The 15,273-nt window shown below is 37.3% G+C and overlaps 1 protein-coding gene across 2 annotated transcripts; it reads left to right on the top strand.

Moving 5' to 3' along the window:
- Nucleotides 1–4,603: 4,603 nt before the first annotated feature.
- LOC141597162 (protein Brevis radix-like 4) lies at nucleotides 4,604–12,483 on the top strand. Of its 2 annotated transcripts, none has more exons than XM_074417521.1 (6): nucleotides 4,604–4,961; nucleotides 5,049–5,247; nucleotides 5,350–5,786; nucleotides 9,267–9,402; nucleotides 10,236–10,636; nucleotides 11,905–12,483. In XM_074417521.1, exons 2-6 carry the CDS (start codon nucleotides 5,053–5,055, stop codon nucleotides 11,981–11,983), a joined length of 1,248 nt encoding a protein of 415 aa, XP_074273622.1. In that variant the 5' UTR covers nucleotides 4,604–4,961; nucleotides 5,049–5,052; the 3' UTR covers nucleotides 11,984–12,483. The 2 variants fall into 2 exon arrangements, with proteins under 2 accessions (XP_074273622.1, XP_074273623.1); XM_074417522.1 differs by having other exon boundaries at nucleotides 4,801–4,961; nucleotides 5,076–5,247.
- Nucleotides 12,484–15,273: the final 2,790 nt, after the last annotated feature.

The following is a 15,273-nucleotide window of genomic DNA, read 5'->3' as shown; positions in this document are numbered from 1 at the left end:
AGCTCCACATTAGCCAAATTTGCCTTTTGACCCATCAGCTACATCCCAAACTAAGTCTGCCTAGTCAAGCTAGTTAGTATGTTCTTTTGTGGTATGTTTTTCCGTTGCATTTTGGCCCGTATCTCTTGTTTGGAGTTGGTGTAAGTATAGAGGAAGGAGGAAAAGAAAAAGAAAAAAAAAGGAAAAGGAAAGACGTGAAAGAGAAAGAAAAAAAGAAAATGAAAAAAAAAGAAGCTGGAAAGACGTGAAAAAAAAAAGAAAGGAAGTTTGAAAAAAAAAGAATTGTTTTATTTGAGTTAGTTCATTCAGACGGTATTAAAAAAGGGAAGTCTGTTTCCGTCTGACTCCTACGTTTTATCCCATTATTTTTGAGGAGATTGTGTTTTGAGTCTAGTGAGTTTTTGTGCCAAATGAAAGGCACTTGTACTTAGTTTTTCAGTCAGTTGAGATTCGGATGGTTTCTTTATGGTCCTGTTAGGAACTAGCTTGATGCTTTTACCTCCACATTTCCATAACATGTTTTGCCCTTTCTCACCTGAACCTCACTATTCCCATATTATTTGTAAGCCCTCGGCTGTGATGGACATTATTGGATGGAGTGTGTGCATTAGTACTTGAATTGTCTTTCATTTTTGTTGCATGCATGCTATGTAGGTCGCAGTTAGGTGAGTGACTGTCTTTTCTTCTCTCTTTTACATATAACATTCACCCTTTGCTTCATGAGAGAAGAATGACCACGAGAGAGTCCTATTTTGTTGGTCTTGCAGGGTCGATAAGTTGGCTATATTTCTGAACAGCTTATAATTCGTTTGTGTATTGACTACTTAGCTTTAACTGTTAGTTTTTGTTGCATTAAATTGGTTCAAGTAGACAAGTTAAGCTAGCTCTGAGTTATCATTTCCGTTCCATTAGTTTAGTTTTGAGTTTACTCGAGGACGAGTAAAGGTTCGGTTTGGGGAGATTTGATACGTGCATAATATATAGTCTTTTTAGCCTATTTCAGCACGCATTTCTATGCATTTTTAAACTGTTTTTATGGTATTTTGCCCCGAATTGGCTACTTTGGTTCGTTTTGTCCATTTTGTAGAAATGAACGCGAAAGTAGTGGAATCGTACTCTTTTTCGTCCTTTTTGCATGCATTTAGAGGAGAAGGGATTTTTCCAGAGCGAGATACTGCACTTTAAAGCGTCATGGCACGGATTACGAGGCATTTAGGCGCGGACTTGAGCTGAAATGAAGACCAAGAACTCGATCGAGCAGTTTAATCACTCGATCGAGTGATTTTTACGTCCCAGATTGGTCGATCGGGTGGTTTTCCACTCGATCCTTAGCCTGCAGAAAGACCAGTTACTGGATCGAGTAACTTTCTACTCGATCGAGTAGATTTGCTGAGGTGTTTGCTCGATCGAGTGGTTTTAAACTTCTCGATCGAGTGGTTTCGCTGATTATGGGCTTTAAAAAGCCCGTGTGTTGCTTAATTTCGCAAAACTTAAGTACTTTACTATTTAAACCTACATTAACTAGGTTATTAGGATCTGATTTTTTATCTACTTTTCAATTATCAAACTTTTACTGCGTAATTCATTGCTCTCTACTGTAAATTTAATTCGGGATTACTTTCGCTTGGATTTTGTGTTCTTTACGCCGGATTCGCATCGATTGTAATTCTTTCTCTTCTCTTATTAATAATTAATCTCTTGTTACTTTAATTCTTCGTTTCGTTACATTTATTCTTCTGCCCTAATTTACTTTTATGCAATTTATTGTTTATTTCATTATGTTTACTGCTGGAATTTTATCTGCTGTTAGTTTAATTAGCGACATGAGTAGCTAAACCCCTTTCATTTTGGGATTAGGGGATCTGCGGTAGGAAAGTGACGATGTAGTAAATGAAACAGATGAAACAATTACGAGACTCTGTCACCATAGCAATTTAACTGTATTTATTCAACTTAGTTGAGTGCACACTTCTGAGTTAACCTTTAATCTGGCTAAAATTAATCCTAGATCGAAAGATTGGACTAAATAGGCCTGCTATGAACAATAGACTACCCTGACGAGAATGAAAGTTAAGTTAGTGGTATTTTAGGATAGAAAGTGGATCGAAAGGACCTTTCAACATCCGTCTTACATTAATTCATCTGAGTCATTTACAGCTGAGTCACTGGACTACCGTAGTGAACCGAAATCCTGACATGTCCCTCTCTATCTGATAGTTTTATCCTTTTTCTCTGCTTTTATTGCTCTTACCCTTTATTCATCTTTCCTTTAAATCTCGTAGTTTAGATAACAAATCAAACAACCCCCCCCCCCCCCATTTGTGACCAAATAGACGGACTACTACAAATATCTTGCCTCCATGTGGAGATCGACCTAACTTCCCTAGCTATATAGTTAGTTTAGTTAGTTTATTTTTGACAGGTACACGACAGACGTGTCACTTACTCTTACAATTTTCGACTAAGGCTCAGGATAATATCATTGTCTTGACTTCTTGTTGACTTCATCTTGATCATGTTAAGTCATCATTGAGGTCCATTTGATTGCTTCAATCACTAAATATTTGCAACTAAAAAACAAACAATCAAATAACAAAGGGTCTTGGTATCATCAACCAAATGTGTTCTAACAGATTAGTTGAGGAAGGTGAAGTGTGATTGAAGAAGACAGTAGATATATGGTTGTATAAAATGAAATATGAGGCCAAAACTAACGCCATTATAACAGAAAAAAGGGCAGATGGTGCACTAAACTGAAAGTTCAGGGGCACCATGTGCATATTCTTAAAAGCAGGGGTACCACGTGAATTAAGCCAAACCTCGGAGGCAGCACGTGAATTATCCCTATTTCAAACTTAAACTTCTCGACCATGTCTAATGCGTTAGTTATTTTTTTTATTTTGCAGACTGCACACGCTTTGCTTGAGCAGTTCGCAGAAGCTAGGAGGATTGTGGATGACAGAGAACAACTTTTCCGCAACATGATGAACAGGGTAACCATTGTGGAGGGGCGGCTTGTACTTCAACAATTTTCATTTTGAATTTGCAATCACACCGTTGAAAAGCCGTGTTAGCCCTCATTAACGCGTCCCATCATCATTGTTAGGACGTCTTCCACCTCTACGACATACAAAGTAATCCACACGAAGATCCTTGTTCCGACCCCGTCTCTGTTGCTTACTCTTTTAATGCCAAAAACCGAGTCCAAGTGCGATCTGATATGCCTAATTGAATCCTTTTTCTACTTGAAGTGAATACTATGTTGGTAATGAAATATTTCGTGTAATCAACACCGTTGTTACCGAAATCATCGTAGTAATCCTGCACGAATTTCAAAATGTAACGTATTAGACAAACGAAATTTAAAATAAAAATGAAAATAAAAAACTATATTTAACACGGAAATTACGTAAGACGAAAATTATTATATTTATTTATCGACATTTGTAAGACGGAATTTATCGTAATTATTTAATTAATATATTTACCGATATTTGTAAGACGGAAATTATTTTATCGTAATTATTTAATTAATATAGTTAACGACATTTGTATGACGCAAATTATTTTTTTAAAAAAAAAAAATACACGAAATGGGCCTGGACAAAATTTTTTTCGTCGGGACGTTCAGGCCCATTTCCTGTATTTTGTTTTTCTAAAAAAAAAAAGTAATTTCCGTCTTAAATTTGTTTTGGGAGTGGGGAAGGGTAATCGATAATCCGTTCTACTCTAATCTGAACAACAAATTGTAAAATAGAAGCGTAATTAAAACGTAAACATACCTTGACGAATTTGTTGCTAGCTTGATCATTGCTGGAACGTTATTCTCGGACATGATTTAAATCGTTTTAATCGAACATTACGTATAAAAAACCGTCTTTTTTTTGTTTTAGAAAGATTTTAAAGAGAGAGACAAGGGAGAGTTAAGTGGGGGGAGCAATGTTGGAAACTTATGTTAATAGTCGATGATAATTAGTAAAAGTGTCGACGATATTTAACATGACCGTTTCTTTTTAAGAAATGGAGATGATCTTGACCCATTAAAAATAGAGGATTGTTGTCTTGTTGAGATTCCCATTGTAACATCCTAGCCCATCTTCCGTGAAATCAAAACAAAACCCGTCTATTAGTTTCCTCCGCTACTTACGATATTTTTATCGTTTTAATGCTTTTTTTCATTTAATTCCCCGCTGATGTTGTAGCTCTTGATTTTATTTTTTATATTTTGGGTCTAATGAAGCGCGCACTCAGTCGCATTACAATAAAAAAGGTAGGGGGAATCGAACCTAGGACCTATTGTCCACAATACCTCCGTCTTAACCACGACATCTTCTATAGCTCTGGATTTATTATCAATGAATTTGGCATGTTCTTTTGGATTGAAATCGGCTGAACTGAACTGAACTTGATAGAACTAAACTGAACCGAACTGCACTGAACCGAATTGAACTAAACTGAATAAGAGTTAATTTGTTAAGAGAAAAGTTAAACTGAACTGAATGGAGCTAAAATGGATTAAAATGAGCAGAAATTAAATCCAAAAGAAAATGATCTTAGTAGGTTTTATTTTATATAAAAAAAAACATGAGAAAAGAAAGAAAGCAAAGCCAAAAAGAAAACAAAGTCTTTACAAAAAGTGTGAATACAATGCAAAAAAAACAACTGAAAATAAAACAAAATAAAAGAGCAAGCACCTAACCACATTTAATTAAACGTGGTCTGCACTTTGCACATCTTTCTTCTTCCCCTTTCTTCCCTCCCTTCTCTAATCCCACACCATCACCATCCTCTCCACAAATCACACTAAATCAACCCAAAAACACAAACATACCCACCATTAATCCTCTTTTGTTCCTTAATCCTTCTTCCAAATCCCTCTAATCACCCAAAAAAAACTAATTAAGTTGTTTCAAATTACAAAATTACCCCATTTGATGATCATCTCTTCAAACCCATAAAAGGTGAGTTCATGAATTTTAATGTTGAATAAAGTTAGTAATATTGTTACAATTGATCAACACAACAATAAATAAGTTTGATGAATGTAGTTGAATGACTAAACCTCACTTTGGAAGGAAGGAGCACATAATGCTGACCTGCATAGCTAAACCAAAGCAAGGGAACAATAATAATAACAACGGTAACGGTAATTCAGTTAATCATCGTAATAATCACCATCAACTCGATGATCTTGATGCTCTTAATACTCCCACCAGTAAACAAGCCGCCAAAACTTTCGGCTCTCAGGTACGTCATTTTTACTTTCCGCAATTTCGCTAATTTTTCATTTTATGGATAAAGTTAAACAAATGATTGAGACGTAGAGTTGAGATGAATTTTGCAATGTAGATAAAAGGGATAGCACTAAAGGCATCCGGAGCCTACAAATGTAACAACAACCCATGTTCACATCCGACTTCCGGGACGATCTCGGGCGGGGTAACGGGTCAAACCGGGAAGTACGCCGAGTCAGAAAACGGGTCCATTTCGGAGAAGTCAAAGCCGGCGTGGACGTACCGGAGGACAATGAGTCAGAATTCGTCGTCTTCAGCGGCAGGGACGCCGAGGTGGGGGAAGGAGTTGGAAGCGAGACTTAAAGGGTTGTCCGTTGGCGGCGACGTGACGCCGGCTATATCGGCGTCAGCGAGTTGCCGTAGAGTTGACCCGGTGGTGTTGGTTGAGGAGAGTGAGCCCAAGGAGTGGGTTGCACAGGTTGAACCAGGGGTGTTGATCACTTTTGTGTCTTTGCCACGTGGCGGAAACGATCTCAAGCGTATTCGTTTCAGGTGATTAATTATTTTATTTTCTGTTGTCTTACTGCAATACATATTTTGTGTGTTGTGCATTTGTTTATGTTGTTTAGTTTTGGTGGTAGTGATTTTGTTTGTTTGCTAGTTTGTTTTTGTTCTATTGGGTATCGACCAGGTAATCGAATTATTCGAGTTGAATGTGAGGCGGGTCAATTTAGGGTCGATTATTCCGAGTGTGGTATAAGGTTTGAGTTTGGTAAAGCCAATTACGGTTTTGGGGGTGTTCTCAGGTTGATCATTTCGAATGAATTGAGGTGATTTTAGGTTTAACAGGACTCGAGATTGAGTCGAGTTAATTTGGATTTTGGTTATGTTGATATTTGAGTTCCTAATTGTCTCCTTTTCCTGGCCAACTCCTCCTCTAATCAAATAAGGTCTAAATGTTTCCATGATCGGTTGAAAATCGCCAAAACAAGTCACGTTACGAACCAGACAATGAAAGTTGTACTCTTATCTTTATAATCAAATTCCTTTATTCAATAATTCAAACAAACAGTTACATAGAAGAGTCTCGTTACATTGACAATCTTTTGAAATTTTGGTACTCTATAATTACCTTCATAGCTGTTTCCTCAGGATTCAGGAAGGAAACGGTACATATCTGTGCCTTAGTGAGTTAATGGCAATCCTTTGTGGTTGGACAAATTTTTAGCCAGGAATAACTACTCCGTATTATTACAGGCCTGTGTAATTGATTGAGGGAAGCTGCATAATTGGAAGGGTGTACCTAAAATTGGTTGATAGGTTAGATGATTAATTTGTAGGAGGAAGCTTTGATTGTTGACCCCAAAATGAATATACTCCCACATTTTACGGAATTGTTGTTTGATAAAGACCATTTCAATGATTTTTTTATGGTAAAGTTCATCACATTTGACAATTGACATAACTTGTGAATCATTATTTGTTTGTTTATCATACACCTATTTTTTAACGAAAATTGGATAACGCTATCGGGTGGTATTGAGTCTCGGTCACCCTCTTACCTACAATGTGTAGAATCCATTAAAATGATGAACTCTATTAAGAGCATATGAGAGGGTGATACTGAGACTCGGTAATTCCCGATGATGCTCCAGCAGTGTCCCGAGATTTTGCACTCATATTACGTGAAGTTGATTTCTAAGACATCATTACATACTAATAGTTGATGAACATTTAATTATTTATGACCTAAGTTAGCTGGTATTGGCAACTTATTGGTTACAATCTCCTCCCTCCATTCTAGTTATTTGTTTGTTTACCTATTCCGTTTTTGTTTACCTTTCATTATTAGAAAAGTTTTTTATAGTAATTTGATCAACATGATACTATTGTCTACTTGTCATCCATTTACTACAACCATAAATGATCTCGCATGCTTTGTCCTTGGTCTTTTTGCTAAAAATAAAGGTAAACAAATGACCGAGACGGAGGCAGTAAAATGTTGATTCTTTAACTATGTTAATTTAAACTTTATAACCACTAAACATGATTGATTAACTTAAAATCTCCTTTTTGACTTGGCAACCAATTTGTCTCCTATAAATAAATGATCATGAACAACTTACAGTAGAATCCACTCTTTTGCTAAGAATAAAAATTACAAAAAATGTAAAACCAAAAGGGAATTAATTGCAGGCCTGGTAAAAGTGGGCCTTGATTGATTGTGTTTTATGATGCACAATGTCTATATGTCGGAAAGTGGGCCCATTTAAGCCTGTTTCACGCCAAAGTGTTGTGCCTATTTTGTGTGCCAAATATTGTCATAAATCTAAAGTCATGAATCTCCATGACATAACATACCTTGAACCCTTTTTTGTACAAGTCTCATCCATGGTTGCGCATGGTTGCATTTGACATATGTAGAACTTTTCTCAATGATTTTACTCTACTGTTTCCTACGTGAATTATTCAATGACAATATTGATTTCACTTTGCTTGTACAATTGGTCTAGTCTTGTCTTGTTGGACTTTTGACGAAGTTTGAATTCTTAATGTACGAAGTCGATTTTCATTTCGTGTAAATTTCCTTTTGTGAAATGGAAGTAAGAGTGTGTATCAGGGTATTTAGCGCTTTTGATGCTGACGGGGTTTGAACCCAGGTCATAAGTATTACATCTCATGATTATACCAACTAAGCTAAGTTGACATCTGTCTGCCGGTAGCTTAGTAGTTTGTCGAAAACTCTTATAATGGTGAGTCTTTAATGAGATTGCTTCATAGGTAAATTCAGTTAACATTTTATGTAACCTTGAAACCTTCTTACGATAATGTTTTTCTTAGACTGTATTACTAAGTCGTTTCTTAAAGACTTTCTTTTTAATACTTATCTCATTTTAATGGACTAAAGACTTGGAATAATAATACATAAAATTTGGGGACACAACAATTAAAATTGAATTGATAGGTTTGGCATCTCTGTAATTAAAGTCAATGTTGTGACTTAAAATAATATTGTTTGCCATGCCAAGATGTCATATATTGGACCCTTCATCCCTTTAATAAAGATAATGTGGCTTTGTCAAAAAGTTATTAGGTGGCCTTTTGAATTTGTCCTAATTGTTTAAGAGAAAGTTGCAAAACATATTACTACCTACTTAATAAGTACTTTAGTAGTAATGATTGCCCTTGTTTTCTAGGTAGTAGTAATCTGTACAAAATAGGTAATGAACTTTAGGCCATGGAATCTCAAGCTGCCATTACATCGTTTGCATCTCTGTTAAAATTACTCTGTGTAAAAAACTAAAAATCGGTGTCCAACATTTTACTTGCTATAAGTCTATAACTAATACGGAGTACTTTACAAAAACGGTGAACATTACTGCCATTTCTACGGTTTAATCTGTTCTATCGAAGTACCGACTCAAGAAAAAGTGTGTTAAATATGTACACAAAGAAAAAGATTACATACATGGAAATTTAATTTGTTTTTTACCCTGAAATTACTGCTCATTATGTTAGTTTCAGGCCATCTCGACAACATGATGTTTCCATGATTGATATTTCATTTTTGTGCAATAGTTCATAGTTGTTTTGAGGCCAGTAAAGACATCATTAAGCTAGTACTCATTGTTTAGTGATGACAAATTCTACATGTATGAAGTTATTGGGCACTTAATAATGTTTTTCACTTCTAACATTACTCGAACAATGCTTCGTTCCTCGAGCAATGTAGCATTGTAATATGATTTGTCGTCCCTTCTAGCATTTGTTCTAAGATGATGGTTCATATTAGTCAGTCACAAGTTATTACCAAATTACTATCGGTAATGGCCTTAATTATTACCGGGAGTGGCCAAATTCTGTATCTGAAATGTAGCTGACTAATATCATAGTCTCATAGCATGAACATTTAAGGAGGCATTACCAGTGATGACAAAGGTGGTTAGTGTCATAGATCTTTAGTTGAGCTTATGACAATATCTACACGCAGATGTAAAGATTCTAATTGCATCTTGTATGTTTTCAATATAGCCGAGATACGTTTAACCAATGGCAAGCTCAAAAATGGTGGACAGAAAACTATGAGAAGGTCATGGAATTATACAATGTCCAAAGACTAAGCCGGAATGCATTTCCGCTTCCTGCTCCACCAAGATCTGAAGATGAGGTTAGCTTCTTATTTATGCTATAATCATTAGTTGCTAAACATTATGGACCAAGAATTAATTAATTGAAAACTTAAAGCAGGATTAAGCTATGAGGTTGATAGATTACTAGATTAGTAATCAAATAAAAGTAGTAGCTATGTATGAGTGGACTGTGGGATCATACTAATTATTAATTAAATATCATGGATTTTATTGAATATTCATCTTTGCTTAATTTGAAGGCAAAATGATATGCCTTGATTAAAGTATAAATAATAAATTGAGATGAAAAGCTAATAATTTTGTACTCATAGACTCATAGCCGTCTTATGTGATTACTAGGCATTTTCTCTTTTAATGAATGAAGGACACAAGTTTAACTAAGAGGCAAAGAAAGCGGTACTTTCTAAGTAGTACTCCAAAGTATAGTACTCCATCTGTCCCCGTCAATAATTATATATTGTCTTTTCTATGGGGGAAATTCAAACGCAGATAACTATTGACGGGGGCAGATAGAGTACATATTATGTGAATAACAAACTTAGAGTTCAACTTAAAAGAGTAAAAACCAGTGGAGCCAAGCCGTGCCACCTTAATGAAATCACTCACTATTCTGTGCTTTCCTCTGTGATGTACATGTATTAAAGTAGAGTAATTTACCGCTTCTCTAATCTCGAAGTAGCGGTAGCTCAATACACTTCTTGATGCAATTTTTATTTCGGGTCATCTGAAAATGAGGAAAGTTGGGTATTTACGACCCCCTTTACCTCATTATAGGTGGGAGTGTTTAAGATAATTGGATAATGTTGTTCATGTGATTGTAATGCTATGTCCATTCCTTTCAATACAACAGAACTCAAAGATGGATTCAATTGGTGACAGCCCAGTTACTCCGCCACTAACTAAAGAAAGTCTACCTCGCAACCTCTACAGAGGAACTGGAATGGGCTACTCATCCTCGGACTCTTTCGAGCATCACTCTAAACAATCACGTCAACTTAATGAATCAAGCGGTCTTGCCTCGACACCCACACACTCGAACATAAGTGGAGTCACTGGTAAGACCGAAACATCATCAATGGATGAATCGCTAAGGTCAACGTCTTCTAGGGATGCTGATCGATCAGGGGAATTGTCTATCAGTAATGCCAGTGACATGGAAACGGAATGGGTTGAAGAGGATGAACCTGGGGTTTACATCACTATTAGAGCCTTGCCTGGAGGTAGACGTGAGCTAAGGCGCGTCAGATTCAGGTAACTTTCACAACATAGCTATTCAATTTATGACATTTGGTAAACACTTTTCTGAGTTAAATTAAAATCATTATTATGTCTCCGGATTGAAATTGCCCAAGTTCCTTGTAAATTTACTAAAGCAGTAATGTGTCTACCTGTTGAAACTCACTATATAAGGTTACTGTACCACAAAAACAAAATATAAATCTGGTTGTAGTTTTTATGAGGTGATTGAAGGTAGACCTGACCAATAAATCATTCGGGTTGGATACGATCCAATTTCGTTTTGGTCAGGTCATTTTTGATATACTATGCAGTTCGGGATGGTTTAGATTGAGTCAGGCTAGTCTGGTCTTGTACTCTTGTTTATTAAAGTTTTCGTCATTTGATATGTGAGTAAATAAACAAACGAGTGGCATTCAAAGTTATCATATCGAGTCCTTTTAGGTCCATTTGGGTCATTTCAGTTTGCGATCATACTCAGGTCCAGCAAAGTTTGGGCTAACAACGAGCTGAATTGGGTCAAGTTGGGTTTAAGGTCATTTTCTAATTTCTAGTCACCCTATTCGGTTCAACTTGGGTCAGTTTTGCCATGTCTAATTAGCAAGGCGAATCAATTAGCCTGTCACAACTTTTTGTAGCCTGTACTCTTCCCTTGCTGGTGAATGAAAATGAGAGTACAACATTAAAAAAGGCTGCCCTGCTTCGTAAATGCTAGTGTCTAGATTGTCAAGGAAGCGGAAAAATCTGATGGAAGGAGAATTAAGGTCACTAGCTTAGGAGTTAGGACCACTATGCTTGTCAGTTATTCAGCTTAAGTTTACATCCCAAGTGGTTGAAGCTAAAACTGATAGTGTGGACAACAATATATTAAATGCCTATAGTTGGAACTTGAAAGTGAGTTTACATGATAGACACAGAATTCCTTCTTCTATAATCCTTCCTCATATAGCACTATCATAAATCGACCGTGATAATCTAGTTGAGAAGGAGATTTTGGATTTGTTAGCGGTGGTTACTTGTGATAGGGTTCGCATAGAGAAAAACGTTGTGGCTATTTGTTCACATGATGAAATTGATGTTTGTGTATAATGTTCCCTTGATGTTACCATTTTGAACGAGGCCAAAAACTCGCTATTTTCGTTTGGTATGGGAGGGGATTCATATACAGTGGCCCTTATCCTGTCAGTGGCAGGAGCCATTTACATTTGAGGCACTTGTTGTGTGTATATTCGATTGAAATAATAGATAAATTTGATTTTGAGATGAATTTGGTTGCATTGCAGTCGGGAAAAATTTGGTGAGATGCATGCTCGAGTTTGGTGGGAAGAGAATAGAGGTAGGATACACGAACAATACTTGTGATGCCAAGGATCACGAGACAGGCAATGCAACTAATGAGTGAACGAGTAATCTATGTTAAACTATGGTTTCTAAGAGGATCAGAGACGGTCAAGACAAGGTGAAAGCATCGAATTTCATGCATTTTTGTTATCGTTACTTAATTTCAGTGACTCCTGGTTACTGCTTCATAAGTTGATAGCTTCTAGTTTTAGATTAAATGGAAATATGGTGGCAAGAGTTGTAACAAGTCTTAGAGGTTGAAGACTCGAGACTGATGTCAAAAGCAAGGCAATATCTATGTAACTGTATTAATGTAGTTGTGTAAAGATTATGCACATCATGTAATTTTTAAGTTGCTTTTGCTTGATTTTAGCAAAGTTGGAATGTATTAAAACCATATTTCATAAGAGAATCGCCAGCAAATGCCTCAAGTCTGCTAATTTAATGTGGAGAGCACAGGGAGTGATAATTTCTTCACCACCCTTATGCAATCCACCCTCCACCGCTCCTTATCGTTCTTCAACTATCGCTATTTTCCTAGTTTTCTTCTCTGTTTTGAGCTATTAACCCCCTTACAAATTAAACTCAAATTCAAGTAAGACCCCTTATTATACCTATTGAAGAAATAACACTTGTGGTATGTTGAGAATCTTAAAAACCGAACTCAAAGCCTCTATGTTTTCGGATGAATTTGAAATGCTTGGGAACATTGTCGTGAGTCGTGACAGCCAGGCAGCTATTCACGTTGGCCTACGAAGAACTAGACATATTGACCTTGATTGGCAAATGTAACATTTCATTAGTTGCTGTTGGATATTACATTACTACCTAAATTTGTTAGCCATCCTGGTAACTAGACCTGGCAAAAGCAACCCGACCCGATTGACCCGACCCGAAAAAGTTGACCCGATACCCGAAGTGACTCGAACTACATCACCCGAATGTGACCCGAAAACCCGAATTGTCCCGATCCGACCCGAACACATCCCGAGCTTTCTTGACCCGTACTGGCCCGACCCGAAAATGACCCGTTCCGAAACCACTAAACCCGAAAATGACCCGAAAATATATAACTCTAATTGAACACAAAAGACTTGAAATGCCTATTTCTCTATTATTCATTGACCCGAAAATGACCCGACCCAAAACAATCCGACCCGCTTGACCCGAAACAGACCCGACAACAAACCCGAAACAGACCCGTCCCGACCCGAATTAACACGAACTCAACGAGAGACGCGAATTGACGCGACCCAAATGGGCCCGACCCGAACCCGACCCGTTGACCCGTTTTGCCAGGTCTACTTGTAAGTCTAGACCTGGCAAAACGGGTCACTCGGCCGGGTACGGCCTGTCGGGCTTTGGGTCGGGTCATTTCGGCCTGTCACATATTTCGGGTCGGGTTGGGTCGGTCGGGTCACTTTCGGTTTCGGGTCAATTTCGGTGACTTTGTTGTCGGGTCATTTCTGGCCGGGTCATTTTCGGGTATAGGTCATTTTGGGTCAGGTTGCTTTTGAGTTAATGGCTAAGCACTTAAGTTAATACTATTTTGATTAAGAAATACTCCCTCCGTATCAGACCAAAGGTAACAATTACTATAAACGGACGTACCATACCAAAGGTAACATTCCTTATTTGACCCACAACATTACCAACTTATCCTTATACTCATTTGATATTTACACAAAATGTCATTACATACCCCACCTACCAACCCACAATTAAACCCACAATTACATACCCCACCTATTTTTTCCCTCTTTACCCTTACTTTTCCCACTTTTTCTTAAATACTCCAATTTTCCCTACGTTACCTTTGGTGTGGTACGGAGGGAGTACTATTTTGCAAATTTAACTATTTATTAAGAATTATTTTAACCAATGAAACTTTATTTTGATATATATAGTATTAATGAGTTAGTACTAGTCGTTTCGGGTCATTTCGGGTCACTTCAAGTCATTTGGGATCAGGTCAGTTATGAGTCGGGTTTTTTCGGATTGGGTCACCTCGGGTCGGGTCAACATTGGGTCAGACAATGTTCGGGTCAGGTCTGGGTCGGGTCGGGTCGGTCAATTCGGGTTTTGGGTCATTTTCGGGTCTCGGGTCGGGTCATTCGGGCCTGACCCATTTTGCCAGGTCTACTTGTAACCCAGTTAGACCATTTGGTTTTTAGCCTCTTATCCTTACTTCTCATGCCCGAAAAATGCACATAACCTGCCGTACAAGACCAGATACTCATAAGCCACATACTTACACCAAATGTTCTTGCTCTGCGCCTCTGCTTGTATTTCTAAGCTATCAAATTTTGGTTTGAGCGGCATTGCAGCGATATATCAATATTTTTATACGTTTCAGATATTCGCCTTAGTCGTCCTGATTATCACAATGGTATTATTGTAATCTAGCACGACATCTGACCATTATAAAGGTTTTGAAAGTGACCGCAGATCGAGACAGCGACTGGGATCCAGCATCTGCAACTAATAATGGTCTCTAGAATAAAACCGATATTCAATACAGTACAGTTTTCATAATTATCACACAGTGAAGAGAGGCCTTTCCTTTCTAATTCCTCCATCTGTCTAAAGTGGGTAGAATGTCTCTTCAGTGACCCAAAAATTTCTGGTTTTAAAACAAGATTATGCATAATACACCCACCTGCAAGTCTGTCAGTTTTGCATAATTTGAATAAAAATCAAAACACAAATACAGCTCATTGATACAAAGAATTTGCTGATTTAGGGCCATTTATGTTTCAATAATATTACACTCTATATCAGAGTTCAGAGGTGAACTGTGGGCTCTACGACATTCAACTATTCAAGTGATCTGTATTATACTCCTTCTGTGTCCCGGTCATTTGTTTACCTTTTATGGATAATTTGATCCTCCATTTGTATTAACAAGACCCATAACTCGTCTTTTCCTCTCTTCTTGGTCTTTGTACTAAAACCAAAAATAAACAAATAATCGTGACAGAGGGAGTATAAGCACTACTACTGATATGTATATGGATGATAACAGATTAGTGAGTTGATTATTGCACGGACATGGAGTTAAATGAAATGTCAAGGGCATTTATGTTGAGCTGCATGAATGTTGCTTGCTTGAGCACGCATCTTGGCTGTACATATGTGTACATCTTAGTAGGGTTATGCCTCGTGGACACCCAGTGTTTGTTTCTAGCTTAAATTAGAATTTCATGTAGCATGTATGATTTGATTAGTTGTTAGTAAATGGACAATAATGATTCGATACCCATCGCCTCTAGATCAGAGTATTAATGCTCTACTGGCGGATATTGAAGTAA

The sequence above is a fragment of the Silene latifolia genome, chromosome 8, assembly GCF_048544455.1.
Source record: "Silene latifolia isolate original U9 population chromosome 8, ASM4854445v1, whole genome shotgun sequence".
Lineage (NCBI taxonomy): Eukaryota > Viridiplantae > Streptophyta > Magnoliopsida > Caryophyllales > Caryophyllaceae > Silene > Silene latifolia.
This window is presented reverse-complemented; position numbering and strand designations above follow the sequence as displayed.

Coding starts and splice junctions, on each gene's coding strand:
- LOC141597162 (XM_074417521.1), top strand. CDS start 5,053: ATGACTAAACCTCACTTTGGAAGGAAGGAGCACATAATGCTGACCTGC. Junction 9,403..10,235: donor CACCAAGATCTGAAGATGAG/GTTAGCTTCTTA, acceptor TCAATACAACAG/AACTCAAAGATGGATTCAAT. Junction 10,637..11,904: donor CTAAGGCGCGTCAGATTCAG/GTAACTTTCACA, acceptor GTTGCATTGCAG/TCGGGAAAAATTTGGTGAGA.